Genomic DNA, 18725 nt, shown 5'->3' on the forward strand with positions numbered 1-18725 from the left:
ATGTGGTCAAGCAGAATCAGTAGAGCATGTACTTATAGTGTGTGATGCATATGAAGGAGCAAGAATTAAACTAATTCAAGATAAATGATTTATCTATTCAGGTTCTATTAGGAAATGAATCAAAACAGTCTAGGATATTCCATGAATTAGTTGTTTTCTTAAAACAAACAAGACTGATCAATAGAATTCAACTTATAGTTGTATTATTCTTTTTTATTATTATTATTTTTAAACTTCCCAACCATTACGCGCTCCACACTCCAGTCCAGTAGGTGGCGGTAAATGCACCTTAAGTTGGTTTGCCATCCACCAGTATAAATCAAAAGAAGAAGATGGCCGCCGCCCTGGAAGTGAAAATCCCAGATGGCCGTCGGCCTGGAAGTAGTGTAGCAAAGCAGGAAGTGTGTACAGAGTGCTGACAATTTTATTCCCATAATATTTCTGTAATAGTGAAACACAGCAGATAATAAATACATCCTCCAGTTTCAGCCATGTGTCTCAGTCCGTATCCTATTATATCAAATAAAACAGCTTTTAATGAAAGAAAGTCAGTCGTTCTGGAGTGATTATTACTTTGATAAGAAAGTATGAGGTTTGTAGATTCTGTAGTGTGCAGCAGATTTAATAACTTCAGTAAAACCAGTGACAGATGTGTCATGTGGAGATGAAGGTGATGTAAATAGAGCTGTTTGTTGTTGCAGGAGATTTATTCCTGATATTATTGTTGTTGCTCCTGGAGTTTGGTAGAGCATCAGGGTCGATCTACATCCATTATAATTTGGATATTGATGTGAAAGGTAAGTACCAGTCCTGTTTCATTACTGTTTATTGTTAGAGGAGAAGCTTTTCCACTGGATGATCCTCACATGGTTTTGTATACATAAGAAGTTCTAATTGTTTTATTAAAAGCTGAACAGGAAGTCGATCAGGAAGCTAATTAGCTGAAAGTTAAGAATCATTCAGTACAAAAGCTTCACTGTGTTTTAGCTTTAAATGTGTTTTACTGCAGTTTAGTGAATTATCTGTACACTGAACATTCAGGTAATAACAGTGTCATAATTACACTGGTGTAAAAATATTTGTGTGTGTTTTTTTGTAGAACGTGACGCATTGGTCTGTGGGACTGTATTCCTCCAAGTCTTGTCCCTGGTTACACTGTTTACAAGACTAAAAGATTCAAAAGGTATTCATTACTTTTTAAATCTTTTTCAGATGCCTTTTATTTTGATAAAAGGCATCTGAGCGACGTCCCTAAATTCAGAAGCAGCTGCACTGATATTCCACCTTGTGTAGAGATAATGACATGAAACTTGTGCTTCTGTCTGCATTTTATCTCTGTATATTTGTATTGATGTAGTTTATATCAGTGCTCTCTAATGTGGGTTTATCCTGCTGGTATTCTTAGAGCCTGACCTTAGAGCAGGATGCATACAGATAGAAATGTGTCCTTCGTTACTGGGGAACATCTGAGCTCAGAATTTTATATGATGAATTTACAGTTAAAACAAACAGCTTAGACGTTACAGCTAATGAATTTCAATTTTTATTAACAAACACAAAAGAACAGATTCTCCAGATCTTTGTGATATTTAAAATTATAAATCCTCCTCAGAGCATCTCCTCTCTGTTACAGACCAAATATCATTAACATTTGCTTCTATGACTGTAATATATTGTAATAATAAATGTTATTGTTTCTATAGTAACAGCGCATGTACAAGTGGAAGCTCTGTTATTTAACAAAGAAAAGCATATCATTATTCCTGTGGTTTTCTGTTAGAAGACATTGTGAAGATTTTTATCACTTACACTGTAGAAGCTGTACACAGTCTTTTTTTTTTTTACCATTTTATCCATTTTACCTATTTATACAAAAAAATAATAATTCAGAATAATTCACCAACATTTAGAATAATACAGGAGAAATTAGCAGCCAGGTAACTAATGAAATACACAAGATTACTTAATCATTAAGAAGTGAACAGGGAAGAGATTTTGTTTCTATCACAGACTTCAGTGACTTTGCTTTATTAATCACTGATGAAGATCCAGATTCAGAATCTGAGTCCAGGTTACTAATGAAATTCACAATTAGTTCATCATTAAGATCTGAACAGTAAAGAGACTTGACCAATGATTGTGCTTTATTATCCACAGCGACACAGCGAGGTGAGTAAAAATTATTTTCTCCCACAGTAAACTGCCACATCTCAATAAACCTGTGTCTGAGTTTACATCAAGGCCATAAAAGACCTTTATACTAAATTACAAAACTATAAACTGAGTTGAAATGGAAAAGTTAATGTTTTCTCTAATTCTCTTTGTATTGTAGGTCATTTGGTTGTGTTCATGTTTGGTACAGTGGGGGTTGTGTTTGTGAATGCTGTTGTGTTATCAGTAGAGCTGATCCTAACAGCACGTGAGTGAGCTGTGTGGTCTGTGATTTAACAATAATACAACATTCATCACTGTAAAATATGTTAGTGTGAAATTACTGACAGATAAATATGATATTAAACACAACAATGTTGCTGAAATCAGTCCAGTTAATATTTACATGTGGAACTTTCTTTTCTTTTCCACCCATAATTATAAACAGGAAACGGTGAGCGTACAGTGGATCTGCGACTTATTCTCCTACCGACTGAAAGTGTATTTGCTGCGTGCTACCTTGCTTTACTAATATCTACTTTCTGTAAGTATAATCTACTGGATGTGTTTAGTTCTTGTGTTCACTCTAAACATGATTAGTTTCTGTTCGAAAAGACTCATGGTTTTTCTTTCAGGTAAGTTCACCTCCTGTTCAAGTGATGAGCATGAACTGGAGAATCTGGCTTCTGTTCTTCAGCCCTCAGGGTCTTAGCAGGTAAGAAAAATACCACATTTTCTTATGCTACAGTAATTGTTTATATAACAATAAAATTTGATCCACGATTTATATATTTAGCCTTATAATATGTTCAGTTGTTTCTCCCTATATTAATAAGAATAGACAGAGTGATACATTTTCTTATTGGTCTCACATTTTTCTCAGAAATGTTCTAATAATAAAGTGGACATCGACTGTCTCAACAAACCCAAACCATCACCCCTCCACCACCACGCTTCACACTTGGTTTAATCTGCTTAAAGAGCCCTATAGGTGACATGATTTTGCTTTTGGGGTTTTATTTATATAACTGAACATTAAACAGTCTGACATTGGACTGAATTTGCTGAGACACTCACTAATGAAACATACAGAGCAGCTGTACCTCTTTCGGGTCGCCGTGCCGAAGACAAAGTGACCACCGGGGATGACCCAGAAACAAGCTTCAATTCAACTTTAAAGCATCAAATCCTCCAAAAACACGAAAAAACCTATTTACCTAGTAAAGTTTATACTCTCAATAATTTTTTAAGCCCACACACAAAGCACAATATGATTCACAGCCTTCATACAATTAGAAAAAAATTTTGGACAAAACTGACCTAGGTGACGCTAGACCAGTTTTTCCCTTACCTTTAGACGCGTCTCTTTCTTCACTGGGGTAATATATTCCAACACAAATAATCCACAAAAATCCACACCATCCAATCCAAGGAATTGAAATCTGTAAGCCTTTTAATCCATAACGCTCTGGTCGCGCTGCAAATATTCCGTTAGTGTTCTGAAAACTGGAAACAGAAGTGCGCCATCATCTCGTTTTGCCGCTCTAACTCCTAATTGGGATATTCAAAAATTCAAAGTCTACGTCTTATTTATAGCCCAGGTCCTAACGAATCAAATAAGCCCTCATTTGAGCCAATCGGTGCTTGTATGGCAGAGATAGACGGCTGAGAAGCCAATGGTGGCATGACCTCATTTTTTGGGAACCCGCCTTTGACTGACAATTACTCCTTCCAATAGCAATGAAATGGGCTGGGACCTATACAGGTGTTTAGCCAATAAGCAGACGATTCCAATGCTATGCGGCATGCCGTATGTTCTTTGACTGTGTCTGCGTGAACTGGATGCGCAAAGGAATTCTTGCGTAATCCCTGACCTTTTGTCCCTCTCACAGCTCAGGGTGTCAAGTTACAGGCCTGTTTTCACACCAGAGTGATAGAGAGAGAGCCTATGCTTGTTTAAGGCCTTTCAGACTGAGCATGCAGCCTTTTATTTCAAAGTTATATAGTAAACAAGTACACAAAAACGCTGCACCCGACGACCATGGGCGTAGAAAAATATTCATATAAAATCCATTTTTGGGTCTTTTGACTTGAACTTTTTTTTGGTGAAAGCCAAGACATGTGGCTATGACTCTCAGTTGTTATTTGTCCCTAGCATGTTCCAGAAAAATAAGATTAATCAGTTTATCAGGTAAACAACCCAGGCAGACATGAAAACCTGCATTCAAACCCCTGTAACTTTGTGCCAGTAAGGCCTAGAATCAATCTGAAACTAGAGAATCTCTTCTTTCAAATGAGACCAGGCTCACCCCTGTATGTCAAAGTATGTGGGAGCTGTACCACTTTTTGTTGGGCAAGTCATATAGGCGGAGATCCTTAAGAGGTAAGGTTCTCCTCACATGTGAACAGTCCTTCTGACTGTAGAATGGTGAATCCTGACTTCTGGCTGTTGTCCTTTTCTCCTTGGTATGATGTAGACACACACCCGATTGCTCCAGAACACCAAACTGACCAAAGTTCTGCTTTTATACACGTAGTCACACCTCACTGATGATGAAATAATGTTGTGGATTTCATTAGTAACCTGCCTGCTAATTACTCTTATATAAAAATGCCTGCTAATTACATAAAAATATGGAAGAAAGGTGTCATTTTCCCCATAACTCTGAATTCACTGGTTTTATCACCTCAAAGTTTTTTTTTTTGAGATGCCTGTAATGTTATATTTTTATATTGAATTTTTGTATTAGTTTATAATAGTTTAATTTATTAGTTTATAGTAGTTTAATTTATTAGTTTATACATTTATTTATTTATTTTCAACTCTATCTGCCATTATAAACATTTATTTTATTGTTTTAATCATCTGCCACATTCACCTGTATTTATGACACAATAATATCAGAATTCCGTGTATAAATATATGAATCAAAGTGTACAAAATAATATTTCATGTAACAGAAATACAGTATTTCATGTTGCTTGTTTTGCTTTATTATTGTTACCAAATCTCATGTACTGGATCTATAATATATTCAGCTATATGAATGTGGGGCTTCCTGGTTTGTTATAATAATAATGAAACACAAATAAATTTATTAATATTGTTTCATCACTGTCTTTTTCTATTATTTTTGACTACAGATGTTGGTGTGTTTTGTCGTTCTACAATTATTCTGATTAAAACCATGTTTTCTCTAAAGAAGGCCTCTAACACACTGATATTAGATTTATATTAAAATAATTCATAAAGATTTTTCTACATTTTTTAAATTCTGAACAGAAACAATATTTTAGTGTTTCCTGTCTCCTGTGTCCCACAACACTCCTCTTTAGACAACCAGCTAACGTGGAAGACAATAATGTTTAATACATGTCTTTATGTATCAGAGACTAGACTGAAACTGAGAGTAGAAATAAAACCAAACACTCTTTAGCTGAAAACTGTTCTGCTCACAGAAAACACTTTCTACACGGATCAACCTTGAAAAAACAAACAAATTAACAGAAATAACAAAAATGATATAATAAAAATTCAATCTTTTTTTTACTGGTGCTATAGATCATTGTGTACCAATCATTACAAAGCACATAAACACAATTATGAGTCTGCTGTGAGCATGTCCCAAACCAGATACCCTATTCATTACAACTGCCACATACAAGGTCTATGATAAAGATCTCATCATCATATACAATAAAATGTAAAGAATGAAATATTTTTATACCACTGTGTGCATTTGTTTCAGTTACGATCACTCTCAGACACAGGATAATGTAATTGGAGATGGCTGGTTGATTAAAGGACTGGATGAAGGGCTGTTGGGAAAGTGTGTGGGGGGGATCAGAAATTTTGTCATTCCTGGCCTTTGGAGAGAAAGGATATGGTAAAAACGCACACACATTCATCTAAAAACAACAAAACACCACAGCTGTCTCAAGCAGCTTTTTTCATGGAGAGTGCAATACAGTGGTTTTCCTTTGTCTGGGGTGCCAATAATTTTAATCTTAGAAACAGTAGGAAGATGTTTAAATAAATGCAGGATGGTAAAAGTAAATAAAAGTAAAAGTAACTAGTCAAGGCTGTATCTCAATAAGAGCTCTATCAGGCGTGTAGGGCACGAGATAGGCTGCCTGGGTTATAGGTCACATCTGCCCTGGAGTAAATAGAACTGAACAGTGATGCTGTGAACCTGTAGAAATTCTAATATCTGTTGTTCTAAACATTTTACTTTTTCATTTAGTTTTCTTTCTTCTCAGAAATAATGAATGTTTTTCACTAGAAACTAAAAGTTTGCATATTTGTATGAAACATATTTTAATCACCAAAGTCTACAAAGTATGAATGTAATGATTATTTATGAATATAGTATTTTTTAATATTTATAAAACTTATTTATGTGAAGTTAGTTCTAACATCAACTCTGACATCTAACATTCTAAAATAAAACATTTTTTTTTACACTAAAATGTTTCCATTCACAAGCATTGAAACCTTTCATTAAATTTGTGAATTTCTTACAGTGAAAATTGTTTTATAGAAAATAAAAACACAGTACAAGTATAAATGTAAATTTCCGGATTTTTACAATGTTAGTGAGTTAATACAGAAAATAGTTTTAATCTGAAATGAAGTATTTATTCAAAAATTATTACATATTATAATCAAATTATAATTCATACAAAACTGTGTGGTAGATATTTTAATTACAAAATGAAAATTGAAAATATAGTATCATTTTTGTTATAAAAATATTCACGCATTAAATATTTTTAATTTATTTACTCAATGGATATGAAATAAATATTCATACGTTTGATTCCGAGATGATATTTTCTGGTCTTTGTCAATAAATTGGATGTTTTCTGATGCTCTGTATATTTATGCTGCTTCTGAAGAAACTCTTCACAGGTTTATGTATTTTATTAAGCTTATAAGCAACGTATGTTTCCCATGTTGTAGCTACACATTTATTGTAAACGTTTTCATCTAGTTACAATCATAACAATACGTACAACACATACATCGAGCTGGGCTACGTGATCTCGAGGATAGATAAAGGGGTGCAGGAGTTGTGTATGAGTGACAGGAGGAGGAACATCATGTCATCTCACCTCTCATACGGACACCAAGGATCAGGTACAGTCACACACTCACTGTGTTTAAGAACTAAAGGACACAGTGCTAATGCTCGAACCCCAGCAACACAAACCTAAGCACACCTACACATCTGTCAGTCATTCCTGCCTGAAATTCCTCCTTGTTTTTTTTTATTATTATTTTCTTATGATCAATTCCTGTTATATGTTTTCATGTAAGGAAATCCGTGTCTCAGCCGTGCTGGGGTTCCATATTCACATGATTCACTTACACAACCCAAAAGACTTGGTGCAGGTGGATGTGACGTACAGACAGGGGGTGTGTAATGACCAGCCAAGTTAATGACTACGTCCTGTATCACTACAACTGCACACTGATGGATGGCACACTGCTGTTCACCTTGTGAGTCTCACCAGGACACAACACTGTCTCACACACTCGCAAACACACACACACACACACACACACACACACACACACACACACACACACACACACACACACACACACACACTCACAAACACACAGACACACCTGCTTCCATTCCTAATAGATTTATATTCTTATTAATGGCTTACAGATCCATTGAATATGATTTAAAATAATTTTAGTATTTTAGAATTTTAGTAGAATGCAGAAAGGTGTTCCTGAAGTTTACCTGTTTGTTTGGCTGGACGAGACGCCCAAGAAGATTTTCAGGGCTATGGACTTAACTCAGGACAATGAAGTTCCACAGGAGGAGGTGACACACGCACACACACACACACACACACACACACACACACACACACACACACACACACACACACACACACACACACACAGAAATTCTCTGTTCTGTAAGGTGTCCCTTTAGCTGAGGAACATTTCTGACGTTTCTGACAGTGAGGCGTCTCAACACGTGTGTCCTCGGGCAGGTGAAGTTTCTGACAGTGAGTTATTTAGTAATTAATTTAATTAGTTATATATTTCTTTGCTTAACTTAACATATGAACAAAAATGTTCTATTTTGTAACTAACACAACAAAATTAAAAAGTGGTTCCTTTTTATGCCTTTTTTTTTTTTTTTTTTTAAAAAACACTGATTTGGTCATGATGAGTTTCAGTGTTATGAATAAGCTCAGATGTTTTGTGGGTGTGTCCTGTGGGCCTGTCACCTTGTCATTGAGGTAGCCGATGCTCAGGATGTTTTCGAGGTCCTGCACGCTGTCGGCCATGTCTAGGTCTCACAGTGAGTCTCCCTGCAGCAGCACATTGTACAAACTGGTGTATGTTCTGCAAAGCTCCCTCTCTTTTATTAAACGTGTGGATCAACTCGCCCTTAAATGCACATGCAAAACCCTGACATGCACACACACACAAACACACATAAGTGTCTGAGCTGAAGAGTGATGACATCTTTGTCGTAGTCCATGTAGTTGGAGAAGACGCACACGTTCGAGGAGAAGACACCATGTCCGATTATCACTTCCTCTAAAATATCTCAGAGTCCAGCCAAGAAGATCAGCAGAGGGACAGAGTTCTCCTTCAGCATGTCAAAGAAAGACCTTTAGCCTTCTCTAATACACACAGACACACACACAGAGCATGATGTGAAGATGTAAACACACAGAGAAGTGCACTAACTATATTAATTCAATTCAATTCAATTCAAGTTTATTTGTATAGCGCTTTTCACAATGGGCTTCATCTCAAAGCAGCTTTACAGAACATAAACATAGAACAGAAGTTCTATGGTTCTAAGGAGAAAAAAGAATTGATATAGTAAAAAATTAATATATATATATATATATATATATATATATATATATATATATATATATATATATATATATATATATATATATATATATATATATATAGTTCACAGTGTGTATGTACGTATGTATGTATGTATGTATTTATCCCCAATGAGCAAGTCTGAGGTGACTCAGGCAGCAGTGGCAAGGAAAAACTCCATTAAATTGGTAAGGAAGAAACCTAGAGAGGTACCAGACTCAAAGGGGAACCCATCCTCATGTGGGTGACACTGGGGGTGTGATTACAAATATAGTCAAACAAGTGTTGAATTGGTGTAAAGATCACATGGAGTTCAGATCTCCTCTTGTTCAGAGTTCAACTGGAGCTGGTAGATCTGTAGATGTCAGAGAGTATTACAGGTCATATTCCATCAAGCTGACAGTTTTATTACCCTGACAGATGCTATGCCAGCTGGTAAGACAACTGATATGACAGCTGTCATTAGTGATATGAAATTATTAAAGGTTAAAGGTCAAAGGTCATACCTTCTGGTGTGGTAGATGTATGTCTTGACTCCAAGTAGTTAAAGAGACCCACTTTACATCCCACCACCACCCCCTCACTTTTCATATTGTTTTAACACCATCGTGCTTGGTTCCCATAGACAGGTGACAAGTAATTAAAACAAGGACCTATGTTTTGTTGTTTTTTTTTAAAATGGGGTTTTATGACCCCTCAGAGGAAGCAGTGTTGTAAAACAAGGACATATGTTTTTTTAAAAATGTGTTTGTTTTAACCCCCTCAGAGGAAGCAGTATTGTAAAACAAGGACCTATGTTTTGTTGTTGTTGTTGTTTTTAAATGGGGATTTATGACCCCTCAGAGGAAAGTAGTGTTGTTAAACAAATCCATATGTTTGATTGACTAGATAGAGATAGGTACTTAAAACTCGTGTTTGATAAGGGGGTGTTTTGCGATAGGTTACCCCTCCCCTCAGACCGGATGGTTTTCAAATCAAGATTATGACACCTCCGTTGTGTTAGGAGTGTCTCTCAGTCTGATCGTTAGTCAATGGGGGTGCTATCTATAACGTCACACACGCACATCCTGACCAAACGTGCGTGAGAAGAAAGACGCGCACACGCGCACCCTGAGTGGAAACATGCACACGCGCAAACGCGCATGAGCAAAAACCCGCACACACCCTGAGCGGACACGCCCACCCACGTGGAGGTAAAAAGTGAGAATTTTATGAAAATTTGGCTATGACTTCGCGTCTTTGGAAATCCCACAACGGAACAGAACATCTACGATCTTCTAAGTATAGAGAGCATGGCCTTTTCAATAGGTAAGAGTTTATTATTAACTTTATTGTAAATTTATAAGTATTAGAATGCTTATCGTTTGATATTACCATATATGAGATTTTCAATATTTAGAAGAGTGACTTATTATAACTAGTTGTAGTTGGGTTTATACGTAAAGTCTGTTTTAATTACAGAACAAGACCAGCCTATCTGACACAATTGTCTGTGAAAACGTATCAAACAAACGCGACCCTTCCAGGGTAATTTCATTCTGACCCTTAGATCTGTGTTTTTTTTTCAGTCAATTGTTTTATCATATATTACATTATAATCTAAATGTTATATTTATTTATTTAATTCATTGTTTATTCATTTTTAGACAGTTGTATTGAGATTATTTCCGACGACGAGTCTCCTACAACGTCCGTGCTAGGCCTAAGAACGGTGGAACATCCGGAATCTATCCAAAAGTCGATAGCTGTAGTAACCCCACAGCTCAGACCAGTTTTACAAACTATGCGTAAGTTACACCATGAAACTATGTATGTTGTAAATATTTCATTAACCTTATATGATATTTTAATTATTTAATTATTCATTATTTTGTATGTGTGACATATTCAGAAGACACCGGTACAACATCTGACTACGCTGACTACGATGGTTCAGTTTTTTTGGGTAAGGTCGTTAGCATTCTCTTTTCAAACAACCCTTAAGAGTGTAAAACAATCCTCCACACATTTTTCTGTAATCTGTATTCTATTTAGATACCGTCTCCGAAGGAGTAGGGAACTACTTTCAATCCGCGATAGCTGTAGTAACCCCATAGCTCAGACCGGATTTACAAACTACACGTAAGTTACACCATGAAAATATGAATGTTGTAAATCTTTCATTAACCTTATATGATATTTAAATTATTTAATTATTCATTATTTTGTATGTGTGACATTCAGAAGACACCGGTACAACGTCTGACTATGCTGACTATGATGGTTCAATTTTTTTGGGTAAGGTTGTTAGCATTCTCTTTTCAAACAACCCTTAAGAGTGTAAAACAATCCTCCACACATTTTTCTGTAATCTGTATTCTATTTAGATGCCGTCTCCGAAGGAGTAGGAAACTACTTTCAATCCGTTGAAGAAAATTTCAACATTGGAGATGTCGGTGCTAACGTAACCGGAGGTGGCTTTGAAGGACAAGAAAATTTCAACATTGGAGATGTCGGTGCTAACGTAACCGGAGGTGGCTTTGAAGGACAAGAAAATTTCAACATTGGAGACACTCTTCAGGATTTTTTTCAGCTAAGGGATAGAATAACTGAAAACTTTGAGCATGTCTACAGCGCATTACAAAACACTTCTGACAGTGAGTATGTTCAATCTGGAATCCTTAAATTGGTGTGTTATGGTGAATAAAGAATTGTTAAGACATTATTATTTTAGAAATGGCTCAGAAGCGTTCGAGTAATTCTCCCTCTTCAGAATCTAAAAAAATTAGCATTGAAAATGACCCTACATCGTCACATGATCTCTGCTTTGGTGAAACTTCGACTTTTTCAAGTAATCTGTTACAACGTGACCCGTACACAACCCTGAACCCCATTTTAACCGATGCAATCAATCAGTTGAATGATGGTTTAAGATCGACACTTAGACATGATATTCAGAACCCTAATCCAGGGTTGACCGATAGTTTAACAGCGACACAAACACAGCTGCCTCATCATGACGTGTTCTTAGAATTGAATCAGAGTCTGTTAACGTTGCAGAATAGTCTAAATGATCAAGATCAACCTGTGCAGTTAAATCCCTTTTTGATAGACGCTGTAAACCAATTGAACGATAGTTTTAACTTATCTAACGAACAAAGTGCCGTTAATGCAACACCTCCGGTAACCTGTCAACATCAAGAACCTGCATCTCAACAAGATTTGCTTCACGGTCTTAATCAAAATCTTATTTTGTTAAATGACTATCATTAACTTAATCAACCAACCTGTTAATGTTCTGCAAAATCCCGAAACTGATCATGAGTACATTCCTGAAATGGTAAATGATACATCAGTAAACGCGCCGCCACCTAGTGTTGAAATTGTACCCTTAGATCACGTAGACAATGCGCTGCCACCTAGTGTTGAAAATGTACCCTTAGATCACGTAGACAATGCGCTGCCACCTAGTGTTGAAAATGTACCCTTAGATCACGTAGACAATGCGCCGCCACCTAGTGTTGAAAATGTACCCTTAGATCACGTAGACAATGCGCCGCCGCCACATAGTGTTGAAAACAATCAAATAGGCCATGGTGTAAATAGTAATATTAGGATAATTAATCGTGACAACTTCAATAACACAGAGATCATAAGAAGAGTGAATTTTTCTTCTATCGCTAATGTCAACAGTTTTGCTGAATTTTATAATTATGTTTTAGAGATTTTAAACAGTGTGATAGAAGTTGCGAATGAAATGATTTCACCGTATCAAGGATTATGTCATCGTTGAAATTAGAGGTGCTACACTCAATGTGTTATCTCACATTCAACTAGTCAATGGAGCCATCGATTTACAGTCTTTTTGACCATGCTCGAAAATACCATTCAAAGTAATCGTGACATATTTACGGATAATTCGCTTGAACTGGTAGTACAGATAGTTAGACCACCTCGCGGTGGTATAGGTTGTAGACGGAAAGTTGCTGCAATATTCAATTCAGAAGTTGTACAGAAGAAGATGCGACACTTGTATATTTTTTACAATAAAGACATGTGCTATGCATTATGCGTTACACAGCTTTTAAATCGTGATAAAAGCGATTTTCAAAATGAAAAAATTACTAAACAGCTCCAATACAATGTAGGTTTAACTGAAAACACACCCGTCACCTTTGCCGATGTGAGTAAATGTGAGGCACATTTACAGTGTAAAATTGTAATTGTGTACAAAACTAGCGATAAAGCAGGATTCTCTTTCTTTCAAACCAGCAAGACCCCGCATGAAAAACGTTGTACTTGTTTTTGCATGACCATCATTATTACGGTGTTAAAAACATCACAGGATTTTTGGGATGTAGTTACGTCTGTCATTTCTGTCACTCGGGGGTTAAGGATATGCGAAACCATAGTTGTGCATATAGTTGTAATGTTTGTTGTGATGTAGACTGCTACAAACACCCTCAAAACATAACAAAATGCCCGGATTGTATGAGGTTGTGTAGATCAAAATATTGTTTCGATAGTCACCAAGCGTTGCGCCTGTCAGAAGGAGGTGAATTTTCTCAGTGCAATAGAGGATTCTACTGCAGCAAGTGTAATAGGGTGTACAACAACCCATTTGGTCTTAAACGTCACGTTTGCCCTGAGAGTTTGTGTCAGTTCTGTGGTGAAAAACTTGATACAGATTGTGAACACAGGTGTTTTATACAGCCTTTAAAGAGGGAAAAGTCTAATAGGAGATACATCTTTTATGATTTTGAAACTAGACAGGAAACGGGTACTCATATAGCTAATTTCTTATGCTGTATTAATTACCGTGGTCAGACATGGGTTTTTTCAGGTGACACATGCATTGCAGCGTTTTTTAAACATTTCCGCCGTGGGAGATTCAGAGGTTATACCTTTATCGCGCATACTGAGGGTTAGAGGGTTTGATTCATACCTTTTGCTAAACCATTTAGTGAAAGAAGGAATCACGCCCAACATTATTACACAAGGCGGAAAGATATTGTGTTTCACCGATACCGATTTCAACCAGAAATACATCGATAGCCTGTCTTTCTTATCCATGAAGTTTAGCAATCTTCCTAAAGCCATGGGGTTCTCAGAAAAAAAAAGGTTATTTTCCTCATTTCTGGAACACGTTAGAAAATCAAAACTATGTAGGACCGTACCCCGAACCTCAGTTTTATGGTGTGGATAACATGTTGTCTAAAGACAGGGAGGATTTTTTCAAGTGGTATGCGATGGTGTCTGACAAAGTTTTTGATTTCAAGAAAGAGATGACTGAATACTGTGTAAATGACGTAGACATTTTGAGAAAAAGTTGTATAGCTTTCAGAAATGAAATTCAAAAAAGTACAATGGTGGATCCTTTTAATTCTATTACGATTGCTTCCGTTTGTCTTAAGATATTTAGAACAATGTTTCTCAAAAAAAACGTTCTCGCCATTCCACCTCTCGATAATTACATCAACAGGCAGAAATCTTACTCAACACCTGCCATTCAGTGGCTCGAATACATTTCCGCCACACATAACCTACCTACTCAACATGCTCTGAACGAAGGTGAAGTCAGGTTCGGTTCATATTTCGTTGACGGATATTGTGAAGTGGGTCGGACGCATAAGGCTTTTGAGTTTCTCGGTTGTTTTTATCACGGCTGTGAAAAGTGCTTTCCCTCATCAGCACCGCATCCTCTTAACCGCAAAGTTAGCTTTGGTGATGTCAGGGTTAAGTCGTTGGAAAAGATAAAGTATTTGCAAGACACACACAATTTGCATGTCACAACGCTCTGGGAGCACGAGTGGTGTGAAATGAAGGAAAACGACATGAGAGTGATAAACTTTCTAAAAGAGTTTGACTTTCCCAAACGTTTAATCCCTCGAGATGCCCTTTACGGCGGTCGAACAAACGCTTTGCATTTACACTATGTAGCACAACCCGGTGAGAGAATAGATTATTACGATTTCACGTCACTTTATCCGTATGTAAACAAGTCGAAAACATATCCTATCGGTCACCCCACAGTCATTTTTCGTGACTTTGACCCTCTGGATAATTATTTCGGAATAGTTCGAGCAAAAGTGTTACCGCCTAGAGGTCTGTGGTCCCCAGTTCTTCTGTACTGTGTAAATAACAAACTCCTTTTCCCTCTGTGCAGAACATACAGCGAGCAACAACTAAAACATTGCGATCATTCAGACCAGGCACGAGCTCTAACGGGTACGTGGGCCTCCGTCGAGTTAGCGAAAGCCGTCGAGAAAGGTTACCAAATGTTAAAACTGTTTAAAGTCTGGCATTTTCCTGAAAGATCCAAAAACCTGTTTACAATCTAAATTAAAATGTTTCTCAAGACAAAGCAGGAAAGTTCAGGGTATCCATCCTGGGTAGTCGATGAATCCACAATACGTGAATACATTAAAAATTACGAGTGTACGAGTGAGGGAATTGAATTGCAAGAAAATAACATTAACGTAAATCCTGCCAAAGGGTCTGTGGCTAAACTAGCGTTGAATTCATTGTGGGGCAAGATGTGCCAAGAGATTAGAGATTCTGCAGAATTTTTAAACTTCATATTCTCAGGTATCTACAACGTTGGTCACTTCTCTTTTTTGTCTGATGAGGTTGCTCTTGTGCAGTGGCGTTATGTGGACGATATGATGGTTAAACCGGGGAATGCTAATGTGTTCATAGGTATTTTCACCACTGCGTATGCTAGACTTGAACTGTACAATCTGATGGATCGTTTGAACCGACGTTGTTTGTACACCGACAGCGTCATTTTTAAAAGTAAAGAAGGGGATTGAATGCCGCCTTTGAGCGATTATTTGGGGGTCTTACCAGCGCACTAGACGACGGTGATCAAATAGTTTGTAAGTGCAGGTCCTACGGTTACAAAACTAAAAAAGGAAAAACGACAATGAAAGCTAAGGGATTTACTCAAAATTACAACAATTCCAAAGTTATCAATTTGAAATCATTGATAGATCTCGTGATCGATCAAGTGAAATTCCCTGATAAACCCTGTCAACTTATAACGTCGCACTATCAAATCACTCGAGATAAAAAGGGGTTTCATTTGAGAAACCAGACGCAAGTAAAAAGATTCAGGGTTGTGTATGATAAGCGTGTGTTATTTCCTGATTTCACAACTCTCCCTTACGGGTATTGAAACCAATTTTTTTTTCTTTTCTTTTCTTTTTGTATATATGAATGTATGAATGTCTGTATGTTGTTCATTTGATGTCTGTATGCTGTACAGTTGTGAGCACTTGTCAAGGACAAATATGAATGTGACTTCTTTCGACACGAGGCTGCAACTGCCCTTTTCATGTATTGTATGTGGACCTAGTAATAGTGGGATATCTTATTTTATCAAAATGCTGCCAAAATAAACATCAATTTTATTCAAGGAATCCCTGATTCTTTGTGTGATGATGGACTGTTTCCTCCCAGCAAAACAAATTTGGTGATAATAGATGACTTGATGGAATCTGCGAGTAAAAACGAGGAGGTGGAAAAAGCTTTTACTAAATACACGCATCACAGAAATCTGAGTGTCATATATCTGGTTCAGAATTTGTTTTTTCAAGGCAAGTCTAGTAGAACAATCAATTTGAACACCAATTACATGGTTCTTTTTAAAAACCCTAGAGATAAATTACAGATCAGTGTGCTAGCTCAAAAAATGTATCCGAGTAACAGGAAATATTTTTTAGAATGTTTTCAAGACGCCACCACCAGACCGTACGGTTATTTATTTGTTGACCTAAAATCAAATACTCCAGAAGACTTCAGACTCAGATCAGGTTTGTTACCGCAAAAAAAATCAGTTGTGTATGTTCTGAAGAAGAAGAAAAAGTTTTACTGAAAACAATGTCTATACGCTTGAAAAAAACACTTCCGTTGTTGAAAGCGTTACACGAGGCTCCACCCCGGAAAACAAAAGTTATATTGCGCGACGCACCTACAGAACTCATTCTTAGCATATGTGAATTAGCTTTAAACGTGCTCAGAGGTACCATCCCTCTAACAGCGAAGCAGTACAGACAATTAAAAAAGCAGAAAAAATGGATAAAACTTTTCGCGGATAAAAGAGCAACTGTAGAAAAGAAAAGGAAAGTAATTAACTAAACCGGAGGTTTTCTTTTACCACTACTCAGCGTTGCTGTCCCGTTTATAAGCAGCTTGATAGCATCCCGTAACAGTTAACATGGAGACAGCTGAGAAAATGTATTTAGTCCCTCAACATCAACTTGACAAGTTTAGAAATACCGCGACAGAAAAAGAGAGTTTAAGAAACACAGTTGAAAACAACTTGGACGAAGCAATGCGTCCAAGTTGTTTAAGAAACACAGGTGAAAACAACTTGGACGAAGCAATGCGTCAAATTTTGTCAAGGACGGACCTGAATGAATACGAGAAGGTAAAACTCTACACATCGGTCCTGCAAAAGTTTTTAAACTTGGTTAAACTGGGTGATCAGGAATCAGCTCAACTGACTCTAAGCCTACCAAAAATGCCAGAAAGCAAAACAGAAGCAACTGCGACCGAAGTTTCACAACCCCGCGGTGATGAGATCACACATGAGGTGCTTGGTAACGTTTCAGCGAGGTGTAAAAGAAATGCCTCGTACATTATGGAAAAACTTTTAAAATCAGGCGATGCTGCTTCGTGGAATGACGAGGGTGAATTTATTTTTAACGGGAACACGATCAAAGGATCTCACACGGTGGATCTGCTTAAAAATCTCACGGCACCTCATAAGGTTTAAGAGGATCGGAGACCGTTAGGTTGGACAGAATTGCTGCATACTGTAGCTAGACTAAATATACCCTTTTCAACAATACCTAATGGTGCTGTTCGACGCAAAATATCTGACATCAAAAGATCTAATGACCCCCACTCAAAGCCTCACACCTTCACCAACTAAAAGCAGAGACTATCATTCCCCACCCCCTGTTCTTATTCGTAGTGATTGGCATGATTTTTGAAAATGACTTATGACAATTATGTTTGCTCCATTGTATTGTTACTTTTTTTTATTTCAATAAAATATTTATACAGTAAGAATTTTCTCGTAAAACATCATGTTTAATTAATACACTACACAGGTGAATGAAACATTTTCAGAGAGTTTACACATTGCACACAACTAAACGAGTGTTTTTTATTTACTCTAGGATACATTTTTTTCACAAAAGACACAACTGCTTTGTCATTTCTATTTAAATCCTTGCTATACATAGACATAATACTATCAAACTTATAACCTTTAGCTCTGTGACACAGAAAATATACACAATGCTGTCCGCAACAAACTGAAGTAAAATCTTGTACTTGAACGGGGTTATATTTTATTTCAAGGCAGTTCTTACTCAAAAAGTATTGAATAGAATCAGGAAAGAGCGTGAAGTCCGGTCTGTTTCCGTAGGAGTCAAAAATATCTCCCCGGAGAACTCCTTATTAAGACATAACACTAGCCAGATATTGAGTACCGTCTACGTACAAAGCTACAAACTCTGCGTTGTAGTGTTTAAAATTAAAAGGGTTTTTATTGTATGCCCCGCTGAAGGCATCGTTATCCACCATACCAAATATTATGGTTTTAGGCAAAGGTCCGAGGAAAAGATTCTCTTGTGAACAAATGCGACTCCCAGCGGCCAGACTGAACGTTTTCATAGAAACTCTCTCTAAGGGATATTTAGCT

At 36.9% G+C, this 18725-nt stretch overlaps 2 protein-coding genes across 3 annotated transcripts in view; both read left to right on the forward strand.

Annotated features, from left to right (window-relative positions):
- LOC113650976 overlaps window positions 1-3418 on the forward strand; it is a 41155-nt gene extending 37737 nt beyond the window's left edge. For both annotated transcript variants that reach the window (XM_047816958.1, XM_047816959.1), the window contains 7 exons: window positions 702-797; window positions 1100-1183; window positions 2158-2169; window positions 2333-2419; window positions 2600-2695; window positions 2787-2866; window positions 3035-3418. In XM_047816958.1, coding sequence (XP_047672914.1) covers window positions 702-797; window positions 1100-1183; window positions 2158-2169; window positions 2333-2419; window positions 2600-2695; window positions 2787-2863 — 452 coding nt within the window. In that variant the 3' untranslated portion in view covers window positions 2864-2866; window positions 3035-3418. The remainder of the gene's footprint in view (window positions 1-701; window positions 798-1099; window positions 1184-2157; window positions 2170-2332; window positions 2420-2599; window positions 2696-2786; window positions 2867-3034) is intronic.
- LOC113638947 overlaps window positions 1-18725 on the forward strand; it is an 80753-nt gene that overhangs the window by 25332 nt on the left and 36696 nt on the right. The window lies entirely within an intron of this gene.

Source organism: Tachysurus fulvidraco, chromosome 8 (genome assembly GCF_022655615.1).
Source record: "Tachysurus fulvidraco isolate hzauxx_2018 chromosome 8, HZAU_PFXX_2.0, whole genome shotgun sequence".
Taxonomy (NCBI): Eukaryota; Metazoa; Chordata; class Actinopteri; order Siluriformes; family Bagridae; genus Tachysurus; species Tachysurus fulvidraco.